This window comes from Hibiscus syriacus, unplaced genomic scaffold, assembly GCF_006381635.1.
Source record: "Hibiscus syriacus cultivar Baekdansim isolate YM2019G1 unplaced genomic scaffold, ASM638163v2 tig00116971_pilon, whole genome shotgun sequence".
NCBI classification, from domain to species: domain Eukaryota; kingdom Viridiplantae; phylum Streptophyta; class Magnoliopsida; order Malvales; family Malvaceae; genus Hibiscus; species Hibiscus syriacus.
In genome coordinates, this window is record NW_024063495.1 from 3,726,634 (window position 1) to 3,738,637 (window position 12,004).

Genomic DNA, 12,004 nt, shown 5'->3' on the forward strand with positions numbered 1-12,004 from the left:
TTAAAGGAGCCTACAAGACTTGAACAAATGGAAGATTTCAGAGAACCGAAATAGAAGGTCTAGTAATTACTCAGGCTAGTTGCGTCATTTTGTCCGCATCCAATTAAAATGTCTGTTGCAATAACCGAAAAATGACCCTTTTATGGTTGAAACCTTAGGTCAACCTAAAGGCAACTCATCCATTCGAACATTTGTCAAAGAACTATAACTCTGAAAGCATTAAAAGAGTTATTGATTCCTTTGATATACTTTGAACTCATGTTTATAATTTGATTCAATTACGAGCATGAATTAAGGAGCAATATTTTATAACATTTTTTTATGCTTTTCCCTCCTAAAACAAGAAAAATATTTTCAAACAGAACAGTCTCAGATTTGAAAGGTCTGTAAAGCCAAAGCTCGAAAGAAGAATAGAACATGATCGATTTCAAGGACCAGATTGGCAGACAAAGCACGAGACTCAATCCAGAAGATAACACATAATTCATTCATGTTGCATGCATCTTAGACATACTTAGGTGCACCACATTCATCATTTTAGTATACATGATTTTTTGCAGCTTTTAGAGTCAAGTTTTGACTTCAGGATGAAGGATACTCAATTCGCAAGCGCCTTTAAAGAACGATGGTGGTTGCTTAACTCAGCAGTGAGAAGCTACACCTCAACCGACATGACATATCTACAGATCTCAGAATCAATTTCAGATAGGTTTGAGAACCAATACAGATCAAATTCGATTCAGCTTAACTCAACAATGAAAAACATGTTTCCAGTTAATGTCTTCAAACTAGATTTTAATTCCACGACGGAAGATATCTGACTGACGAAATTTATCAACGGACTTTCCTATGAAGGGAAGTCATCCAAAAATCATATTACTTGGTTCAGACCCGCTCAGAGGAACCACCTGAAGAACTATGATCAGCTTAGACTTGTGAAGGGAAGCCATTTTTTTTAAAAAGACATCATTTGCAGCATAACTCAAAGCTAGAAGGGTTATATGCCAACAAATACCTTCGAGTTCGACTACCCTCAACTCCAAGTAGGTATGGCAAATGGGTAGGTCGGGTGCGGATACCCCCTCCCCCATCCCCATACCCACCTAATATTTTTCAATCCACCACCCGCCCACCACCCATGATGGGTACAAATTTTCAAATCCACACCCGCCCACGCGGGTACATTTTCAAATCCATCCCCACACCCACTACCCACTAGTGACATACCCATCTAGACTCGCCTGACAGTAAACTAATGGGATGTTAGAGTTGGTTCCCAGACAGTTCGTGATGGGGTAGCAGCGCATGCTTCAATTTGTCAGGGGAGTGGCTCTACGAATGCTATGGAGACAGATTGTAGGGAGCATGTAGTCGCAAAGCTGGATTGTTGAGTTGCTTTCGATGTTAATGCTCATAGTGCACCTAATATGGGTTTTGAGGGGCTAAAGAACATGGAAACTGTTGCTTTTGATGTTAATGCTTATAGTACGGCTAATTTGTGTTTGGATGGGCAGCATGGGCTAAAGAACATAGAAAGTGATGTGGTTAGTGAGATTATGGGTTTAATCAAAGAGCCAAATATTTTTCTAATTAAAGACCAGATTAAAGACTAAATATCCTTAATATTTGGTTAAATTATATGTTATATATTATACAATATTAAAATTTATAAATTAGTCTCTAAAATTACACCTAAATTCATTATGGTCCAAAATTTAATAGATATTTAGCTGGGCGGGCGGATGTGGGGCGGATGCGGGGCAGGTAATGTCTCAAACCCATTACCCGCCCACCACCCACGATGGGTACCACTTTATAAATCCACACCCGCTCACTACCCACTAAAATTATACCCATCTCCGCTCCAATTGGAGCGGATGCGGTGCGGAATCCACGAAACTGTACCCGTTTGCCATCCCTAGCTCCAAGGCACATCATTTACAACATAGCTCAAGGAAAGAGGGTTATTTACCAACAAAAGACCTTCGAGTTCGACTACGCTCAACTCCAAGGCACATTATTTGCAGCATAACTTAAGTCGAGAAGGGTTATTTGCCGAAGACCCTCGAGTTTGATTACACTCAGCTTCGAGGGCACATCATTTACAGCATAACTCAAGGCTAGAAGGGTTATCTGTAACCAAAAGACCTTCGAGTTCGACTACGCTCAGCTCTAAGGCATATCATTTGCAGCATAACTTAAGTCGAGAAGGGTTATCTGCCAACCAAAGATCTTCGAGTTCGACTACGCTCAGCTCCAAGGCATATCATTTGCAGCATAGCTTAAGTTGAGAAGGGCTATCTGCCAAAGACCCTTGAGTTTCATTACACTCAGCTTTGAGGGCACATCATTTACAGCATAACTCAAGGCTAGAAGGGTTATCTGTCTCCAAAAGACCTTCGAGTTAGACTACGCTCAGCTCCAAGGCATATCATTTGCAGCATAGCTTAAGTCGAGAAGGGCTATCTGCCAAAGACCCTCGAGTTCGATTACACTCAGCTTCTAGGGCACATCATTTACAACATAACTCAAGGCTAGAAGAGTTATCTATCACCAAAAGACCTTCGAGTTCGACTACGCTCAGCTCCAAGGCACATCATTTGCAGCATAGCTTAAGTCGAGAAGGGTTATCTGCTAAAGACCCTCGAGTTCGATTACATTCAGCTTCGAGTGCACATCATTTACAGTATAACTCAAGGCTAGAAGGGTTATCTGTCACAAAAAGGCCTTCGAGTTTGACTACGCTCAGCTCTAAGGCATATAATTTGCAGCATAACTTAAGTCGATAAGGGTTATCTGCCAACCAAATACCCTTGAGTTTGACTACGCTCAGCTTCGAGGGCACATCATTTACGGTATAGCTCAAGGCTAGAAAGGATATCTACCAAAGACCTTCGAGTTCGACTACGCTCAGCTCCAAGGCAAATCATTTACAGCATAGCCTAAGGCAAGAAAGGCTATTTGTAAATAAAATTGTCAAGTTCAATTCCACTCAGCTCGATGACACGTCAATCGAACTACTGTCTGGTCGCAATCGAGGTTTTCAAGTCAAGAAGAATACATGGGTTAATTGTGCCTTAGTGACAAAAAAAACCGCCATCTGTCGACGAGGACCTTTCGAGTTCGATTTCATTAAGCTCAAAGGCCTATCAACTATACGTTGGAGTCAAGGAACTACTTTCCAGTCGAATTTTTAACCAAGGTCTTTAAACCGAGAAGAAGACCAAGGTTGACTACAATTGGGCAACAAGAAGCCGCATTCCGATTCAAATTTTGAATTACAGTTTCAATTCCATATCATTTCAAGATGGACTCAACTTCGCGACAGAGGAGCCATTCGCAACTCAATTCGACAGGGAGTTATTCTTCAACTCCACTGAACGAAAATTTGTATCTTTTTATCTTTGTCCTATTTTTCGTTCCACGAAAAAGGACAAACGAAAAATAGGACAAAGAGGGGCAGCTGTAGACACTCATTTTCGTCCCTTTTATATATATATATACATATATAAATACAGTATATAGTTTGAAAATATTTTTAAAATACATATATATAATATATAGTTTTGAAAAACATGTTTGAAAACATTTATATATTATATAGTTTTTAAAATATTTTGAAAATTAATATAATATAGTTTTAAAACATTTTTGAAAAAATATATATACAGTTTTTAAAACATTTTGAAAATATATATATATAGTTTTTTTAAACATTTTAAAAATAAATATAATATATAGTTTTTAAAATATTTTTGAAAATATATATATTATATAGTTTTTAAAACATTTTGAAAATAAATATAATATATAGTTTTTAAAACATTTGAAAAACATATATATATTATATAATTTTTAAAACGTTTTGAAATATATATATAATATATAAGTTTTTAAAACAATTTTTGAAAATATAAATTATATAGTTTTGAAAATTATTTTTTAAACATATATATTATATAGTTTTATTAATTAGTATATTATTATTTTATTTATTTGTTTTATTAATTAATTTTTTTTCTGAAAATTTTTTCCAGGTCCAAAATAGGGTCCAAAGGGAGTCCGAAAATTAGGCTTAACCCAGCCCGTAACCAACAACCAAAGACTAGGGTTTCTACAGTTTCAACAGCGCCGCAAAGTCAGGGAGCCAAACGATCAACAATGCCAACGACCGGCCGATAATCCCGAGACTGACCCATCTATGGACGACCGGCCTCACAACGGCCACGATTCCCTTCATCTCGAGGCTAAATAACAACCACACCGAGGCTATAAAAGCCCCCGGTGAGAACACTGTAGGGGGAACCATACCGAGGTACCACCACACCGATCACCAGAAACGGAGAGAACCACACAGAAATCACATAGACAAAAGAACCATCGACCAACAGCAAAGATCAAGCCACAGTGAATATTAACCCCACAAAAAAACAACATATAGCCACGAACACACAACAAATACAGTCAAAGAACAAAAAATCCAAACACAAGAAAACCAACAGATCTTTCGAAACCGACAAAAGCAAAAGCAGAGCAAAGAAAAATCATAGAAGCACGTATCGAAGAGGCCACCGGAAAAGTGAGGGGCCACCGGAAAGGTAAAACTCGAAAGGGTTTTCGTGAGATCTACACTTCTTGGGGCAATTTTTTGTAATTTTGGCTTCGAAATCAGGTTTGAGGTGTAAAGGGGAGTGTTTGGTTAAATTTTGGGTCCTCTCAGCCGCCGATGGTGGCGGCCGAAGCGGCATGAGACCACAGTGCGATTGCCGAAAATCGCCTGTGGAGAGAGAAGAGAGAATTTTGTTTTCTCTCTCATATGAGGAGAGAGAGGGCGACTTGAACAAATGAGAGATGGGAGGGGTTCTGGGCCGATTTAGGTAAATATATATCCTCCCCGAAACTACGTCGTTTTGGGGAGGGATCTTCCCGTAATTTCGTGCATGGAAAAACCTTTACCTAGTCCCTGTAAGTTGTATACTTTTCATGTTGGTCACTAAATTTAATTTTCAGCATTGCAATTTGGAATCCGAATTTAATATGTTTTTATTTTGGCCTCTAATTTATGCTTCATTCGAAAATGGCCCCGAAATGTCTTGCATGTTTTAATTTAGTCACTACTTGTTTTTCCTTTTTCTGATTTAACGACGGTTATTTCAAATTTTACATTTTGATCCCTTTTTTATTTTTATTAATTTTTCAGTTTCTTTATTTATAATTTTCTTAACATTTTCCATTTTTTGAAAATATTTAACCTCTTTTATTTTTTTAATAATTTTATTTTATTTTATTTTATTTTATTTATATTCTTATTCTTTTTACTAAATTTTATTTTCTATTTTATTAATTATATTTTTTCGATTTTTATTTATTCCTTTGACGTATTATTTTATGTTTTTTCTTTTTTAATTTTTTTTTCTTTTTCTCTTTAATTTATTTAATATTCATTTTTTCTCCTTGATTTATTATATATTAATTTTTCTTTTCTCTTTTATTTAATATATCTTCTTCTTTATTTCTAACATTTTTAGAAGAATTTCCAACCAATTAAAGGTAAGCAATTCGAATCAAAATTTTAAATTTAAATTTAAATTCTTAATTTTCACAATTAAAGACAACCGACAAATTAATTAGTATCGAAAGGGCGATTTAAGGGTGCTAATCCTTCCTTGACCGTAACCGACTCCCGAACCCGAGATGTTTCTGGTACAACACAAATCAGGTAAGATGGTATCCGACCCACCTAAATTTGGTTTAAAGTGGTCGGTGGTTACTCCAATCCGTTTAATCCAAGTCGAAGCCCAATTCCGGGGTCTAACCGAAAGACGGTTCCGACAAATTGATAATTTAAATTATTAATAAAAAAACTTACATTGATATTTTTACTAACATGAAATGTTTAAACCCGACATGTTTCTGGTACAACACAAATCAGGTAAGATGGTATCCGACCCACCTAAATTAATATTAATAAAAAACTTACATTGATATTTTTACTAACATGAAATGTTTAATAGATTAGAGTCGATCAAGCTTGTTTACCTAGTAAAAGATAAACTTGGTTCTCATTAGTTCGGATTAAGATTTTTCAATGCTAATTAAAAATAAAAATACCTACTCAAACTCCCAAGTTACTACAATCATCGGTTTCCGATCAATCAACCGATTCGATATTTTCGACACCGGTACGGGGGAATGGTTGTAACCCCACATTCAAAAGGATATGGGTGCAGTTGATAAAAGAGAAAAGGTAGCATTTCTAAGATGGAAATGTCCTTCAAATTTAACTAATATTAGGCATCACCCACTCTATTTCTGCCCTTAATTTGCCATCCAAAGGCAAAGGGTCACCATTACCAAACAAGGGTCTTTGCCTCTTCTTCAAGCAGCTTTCGACGGAGCAGTCGCCGAGTCGGGCCGGCGTATTGGAAGTAGTAGCTTTGTTCTCTAAAACCGCAGCCAGTTCGGGTAAGGAAGGCAATTTTATGTTATCGGGAGGGACCATCCCTTGATAATCGTTGGAAACCTTGATCGCCAGTTCAGAGAGCTCTTCTCTGGCAGCTTCAAGACTGGCGGAAGCAGCAGCCTGATCGTTCAGAGATTTACAGGCTTTCTCGAGTACTGACTGTAGATATTTTCTTTGAGCTTCAATCCGAAGTTGAAGACGACGTTGTACCTGCAAAGTGAAACCACAAGAATACGGAGAAATCATACATTACAAAAAAATTCCCAGACAGGAAACAGTCAACAATATACATGTCGATGATTAACCGTACAACGAACTACTGAGAAAATGCAACTGTAACCGACCTCTAACTGTTCATGTAGTCTTCGTTGCACTTCCATTTGTACTCTAAGAGCTTCCGTAATCTGGTAACCACTGTGCGGAAGATGAATTTCGGCATTAATCAAAAGCCGGAGAAAGTAATGAGATCGTGAAATGAGAGAAGAAATTACATACTCATTCAACTCTTGAGCTATCATTTTCGACAATATTGTCGATGAACTGGTGTCCTGACTTTCTGCAACACAAGAAGCTGAAACACCGATAAATCATCTGGTTATCAGTTAACTAAGAACACGATAACTACTATATCGGCATCTATTAGTTAACAACAGAATCCTCAGGACCTCCACCAAGAACCGTACGTAAGACATAAATGTGGCAGAAAGGAAAAACAATTGAGAAGAGGTTAAATGCAAAGTAAGATAGAAAAAAATTGGTAATTTGGTGCTCGACCATGACTCGTAAGTGCGTCAAAGGCATGAACTCTGAAGTAAATCATAATTTAAAGAGACAAAGAAGCTTACCATCCTTAGAATTATCGGTTGATTCCTTGCAAGATTGCTTCCCCAGCCGGTATTTCTGCAAGTAAATGGCATGTTAAGTCCATTCCTTCGAACACAAACGCATGCATATGTTAATGATGCATGGTAAAAACGCATTAAGGTTGTTAATTCTGGTCTATGTTGTTCCGACTCTTCATTATTCTTGAAATACCTGTTCCCGAACATATTTGGGCATATACGTATTAGGATATGATCCAAGGACCCTCCAAACACATAGGGAAAAACTTGGAAAGTTTGAACATACTCGTATGCGACATTCACACCAGTCCAAGTGACTTTGATTCTGGTAAATCTTGTTGCAACCTAATATCATTTTCGACTTACAAAGAGAAAGGCTTAAGACATGACAGCATGGAAAAACTTAGGTTAACAATCAATAAAGACATGACAACGATTACAAACCTGAAGATGTGATTTCACGTGATAGAGGGTAAGGGCTTTTACTCCCATTGTTCTCATGATAGTCTTCGGAGTTGCTTCTGCAATGCATATCAAAACAAAACAAGTGAGAAACATACAGGGGGCACGTAAATTCGAATATTACCAGAGAATTGTATAACCAGAAAGCAGTATTAGAAGATTAAAATGAAACAAAGAGCTCGATGACTGAGCTAAGTCAATGTCTATTCATTTATGCAATACATATGTTATGCATATGAAGGAAGTCCCTTCCGATCAAATCGTAAACTAAGATTAAAAGAATATAGGATTGGCTGATATCTTCTCAAGAGAAATGAGATAAAATTCCTAGATGCCACGATCGATTTTCAACTGATGTTTGACAGCATCAATAATCGAACATGGCCAGAGGTAGTACTAAACTGCGGCTGCAACGTAGCAAAACGTCAACATCGAAACACTTTTCAAGGTCACCATGACACCATCACCGGCTCAGGGCATCTGCAATTTAAAAACTTAGTTATATTTAGGAAAGAAGTCATGTCTTAACGTCCACAACATCCATAATAACGACACCGCAGCCTTTAGTACTATCGGTCAGAGACCAAATCTCATCACTCTTATATAGCATAATCTTAAGAACTAAAGCAAAAATTCAAGAAAAGGCGATCCACATTTTAAGAACTAAAAGCATTAGTGTGTGAAAAATCGACCCAGCATTCAAAAATTCACTAAAAAACACTTCGAAAACTTCAATTAACATCAAAACAATTCATTATTATCCAATCAAAACAAGCTCAGTATTTAGATAACCCAGAAAAGAAAAACTCACTGTCAGGGCCACCGAGTTGAACAACGGCATCGACGAAGCGTTCATGGAGCTCAGCCGTCCATCGGAGTCGGGGCTTCGGATCCTTTGTTAGGACCAAACAAGCATCGCCGGGCAAGTTGGTGGCATCAAACGACCCTTGATAATCTCCCACACTTCCATCCAACGGTAACGACCGAACACCAGAGTTCATTTTCTTCTCAAACTGCTTCTCTTTTTTCCCAGGAAAGTGATGGAAAATGCAAGGCCGACGATCAATAGGGGGCAAATGAAAGTTGGGTTTTCTTCGCTTTTCGGGTCGGGGCACGGAGCCCGAAATTTGAGACAGAGATTATAAAAGCCAAGTGAGTGAATTTAGAAGCATTCCAGAGGTTCAGACAGCGATGTCTTGCGTGTCTCTGTCTTTCACTTTCCAACTCTCTGTGTTTGGGTAAACGATAAATCTGGTTCCTAAACTTTTAGAAAACTTACATTATGGTCATTAAATGTTTAAAACTTATATTAAAATCATTACACTTTTAATTCACTTTCATTACTATCACTAGATTAAACTTGATGGATACTTTCTTTAGTTACAAGAGAAAAGTAAAACGGAAGCGGAACGTAATTCACTGTGAAGCTTTTAGGGTTTGGAAAGCCCCTGATATTAGGTCCAAGTGAGGGAAAATCTTCGTCGGCAGAGTGAGTCGAAGATCACTAGCTCCTCATCAATATTACATCTTATTTTCAAGAGAATGACCACTCGAACATCCTTCTCATACTCAATGTCTAGGTTATCATTAACCAAGTTTTAGTTGTATTGGTATGATATAAATTCTAGATAAACCATTATTTATAAAAGCTCTTGACATGATTAAAGAGATCGAATTGATTGGATCATTGATTTTCGATTTAATTCGGATTTGAAATCCATGGCCTCGACAGCTCTAAGGAAAGGAGATGAACATGTTTTACAGGTGAAGTGAAGCAGATTTTTTTCCCCAATAATAGAGAGAGTGTGTGTGGGGTTGCATTTGTTGTTGTAATGTGTGTGGTGTGTTGGACAATGACAACCTTTGTGTTTGATTGCAGTGTACTATGAAATGACATCACAACAAATATTACAACTTTCACTGTTTCGGCTTTCTGCATTTATCGAAGAAGTATAAAGAGCCATAAATTAATTTAAGATTAAAAAATAAAGAATTTAATGTAATTGAAAATGTGATAAAAATCATTATATTTTAAGTTAAATGTAATATAAAATATTATTTTTTAATATTTTAGGTTGAATTGAAAAGTATTAATAAAAAGATAATATTTTAGGTTATTTTAACTTAAAATATTATAATTTTTATCATATTTTTAGTTGCGTCCCAAAATCGTCGTTTTTAACCTTTAATTAGTATGTCACATGGCAATATCATCTGCATTTATCATGAAAATTTTAAAATACAACTTATTAATATAAAGTTAAAAAAAGTATAGAAATCAATTGTACTAAAAAATTATTAAGAGTATCATTTTTTTTAGGTTAAATAGAATAATATTTTTTATTGCAATCATAAATATTATCTTTTCATAATATTTTTAAGGGTAAAGTATAGTAATGGTCACTGAATTTTTTTAAAGCTTTCATTTAGGTCCCTAACTTTTAAAACTTATAATACAATACTACAATATTTATTCCGTTTGCAATATGGTCCACGACGTTACACTGCCGTTAGTACGTTTGCAATATGATCACTGAACTTTTCAAGCGCATGCATTTAGGTCCCCAACTTTTAAAACTTGCAACACAATCCTCAATTTCATTCTAAACCCCAAATTCCTTTTCGATATCAAATTTTCTTTAGAAAATAAATATGAAAATTTTATCTTAAATATATATAACCTACAAAACTTATTATAAGAGAAATAAAAGAGAGAATAAACTTTATAAATTCATATACTAAATAAAAAACCATGAAATTCCTTCCAAATAAAGTCAATAAGTTAATGAATAAAATAACAATTTCATTATGATAATCCCTAATAATTAATTAAGGATTATAGATATTTATACTTAATGCGTACATGTTCATAATTAATTAAGGATTATAAAACTTTAGTATGTACCTATTTGATTTGAAATATGCTACTCTTTGTACTTGTGTAAGTATGATAATCCCTGATAATTAATTAAGGATTATAGATCTTTATACTTAATGTGTACATGTTCATATTTGACTTGCATGTTTATGTATGTGAACCTCATAAAATAGTATAGAATAAATGTATACTATTGAATTTTATAAGCTAAACGTCCAGATTGCTTTTGTGTGCATGTTACAAGTTTCTTTATTCGCGATACGATATCAACATTAATGGAAGAGTCTCGATGAATCATTCGAGTACGATAAATGATTACTTAAGTGGGCATATAAATATTGAAATATTTTAGTTAAGTTTGTAAATTTATTTGTATATTTGTTTTCTTTCAAAAATAAAGGAGCTTCGTTTTTTGTATAAACAATTTTTTAACTTGAATTTTTTACGGATGTTTAACATATTTCATCATATTTCATTCAACGGGTTAGTGTCTGGTTCAAAAGACCATTACTTTTTTTTTAATATAAAGAGACAAGTTTGAACATACGAATAATAATGTGATCATTATGTAAGTTTTAATAGTTGGAGACTTGATAGAACAAAACTCTTAAGACATCATTTTGTAACTTTTAATAGTTGGTGAGACTTTATAAAATAATATCATGTAATTAAATGTCATTTATATATTTTAAGCATTTTTTAATTGACTTGTAAACTAGAAGTATTTTATATAAACAAAAACGATAAAATAAGTAAATGCACCTTGAATAGATCTATCTCCTTTGATTAAAGAACTTTTATAAAGGAAATTTGAAATCGAAAAGGAATTTGGGGTTTAGAATGAAATTAAGAATTGTGTTGCAAGTTTTAAAAGTTGGGGGACCTAAATGCAAGCGCCTGAAAAGTTTAGTGACCATATTGCAAACGTACTAACGACAGTGCAACGTCGGGGACCATATTGCAAACGGAATAAATGTTAGAGGACTGTATTACAATTTTTAAAAGTTGAGGGACCTAAATAAAAGCTTTAGAAAAGCTTAGTGACTGTTACTATATTTTACCCTATTTTTAATTGTAAGCCCTAAACTCCTTGCGGTATAATTTTCGATTGTAATCGAAATGTCATATTCTTCATACCATTTTAAGTTATAAGTTATAATCCCTTGTGATGTAACTTTTCAATTGCAAAAAAATGATATAAATTTATATAACTTTTTAGATTAAAAAAATTTTAGATTAATAATCTCGTTGTGATCCGTGAAAAATAACATATTATATATCAAATTCAAAATTTTATCTAAAAAAAGTGTTTAATTATTTTTATTCAGATTGATAGATTAACATGCAGAATATATAGAG

At 34.8% G+C, this 12,004-nt stretch overlaps 1 protein-coding gene across 2 annotated transcripts; it reads right to left on the reverse strand.

Annotated features, from left to right (window-relative positions):
• Positions 1–6,234: 6,234 nt before the first annotated feature.
• LOC120191996 (protein PHR1-LIKE 3-like) lies at positions 6,235–8,939 on the reverse strand. 2 transcript variants are annotated; one of them, XM_039194844.1, is made up of 6 exons: positions 8,579–8,939; positions 7,750–7,826; positions 7,309–7,363; positions 6,959–7,019; positions 6,808–6,877; positions 6,235–6,673 (listed from the first exon to the last, which is right to left on the reverse strand). In XM_039194844.1, the coding sequence occupies exons 1-6, from the start codon at positions 8,766–8,768 to the stop codon at positions 6,281–6,283; spliced, it is 846 nt and encodes a 281-aa protein (XP_039050775.1). In that variant the 5' UTR covers positions 8,769–8,939; the 3' UTR covers positions 6,235–6,280. The 2 variants fall into 2 exon arrangements, with proteins under 2 accessions (XP_039050775.1, XP_039050774.1); XM_039194843.1 differs by having other exon boundaries at positions 6,959–7,034; positions 8,579–8,768.
• Positions 8,940–12,004: the final 3,065 nt, after the last annotated feature.

Excerpts from the sequence above, each read along its gene's own strand:
- LOC120191996 (XM_039194843.1), bottom strand. The coding sequence starts at position 8,768 with ATGAACTCTGGTGTTCGGTCGTTACCGTTGGATGGAAGTGTGGGAGAT. Across the intron at positions 7,364-7,749 it reads ACGTGAAATCACATCTTCAG|AAATACCGGCTGGGGAAGCA; the intron begins GTTTGTAATCGT and ends ATTTACTTGCAG. Across the intron at positions 6,878-6,958 it reads ATAGCTCAAGAGTTGAATGA|TGGTTACCAGATTACGGAAG; the intron begins GTATGTAATTTC and ends TCTTCCGCACAG.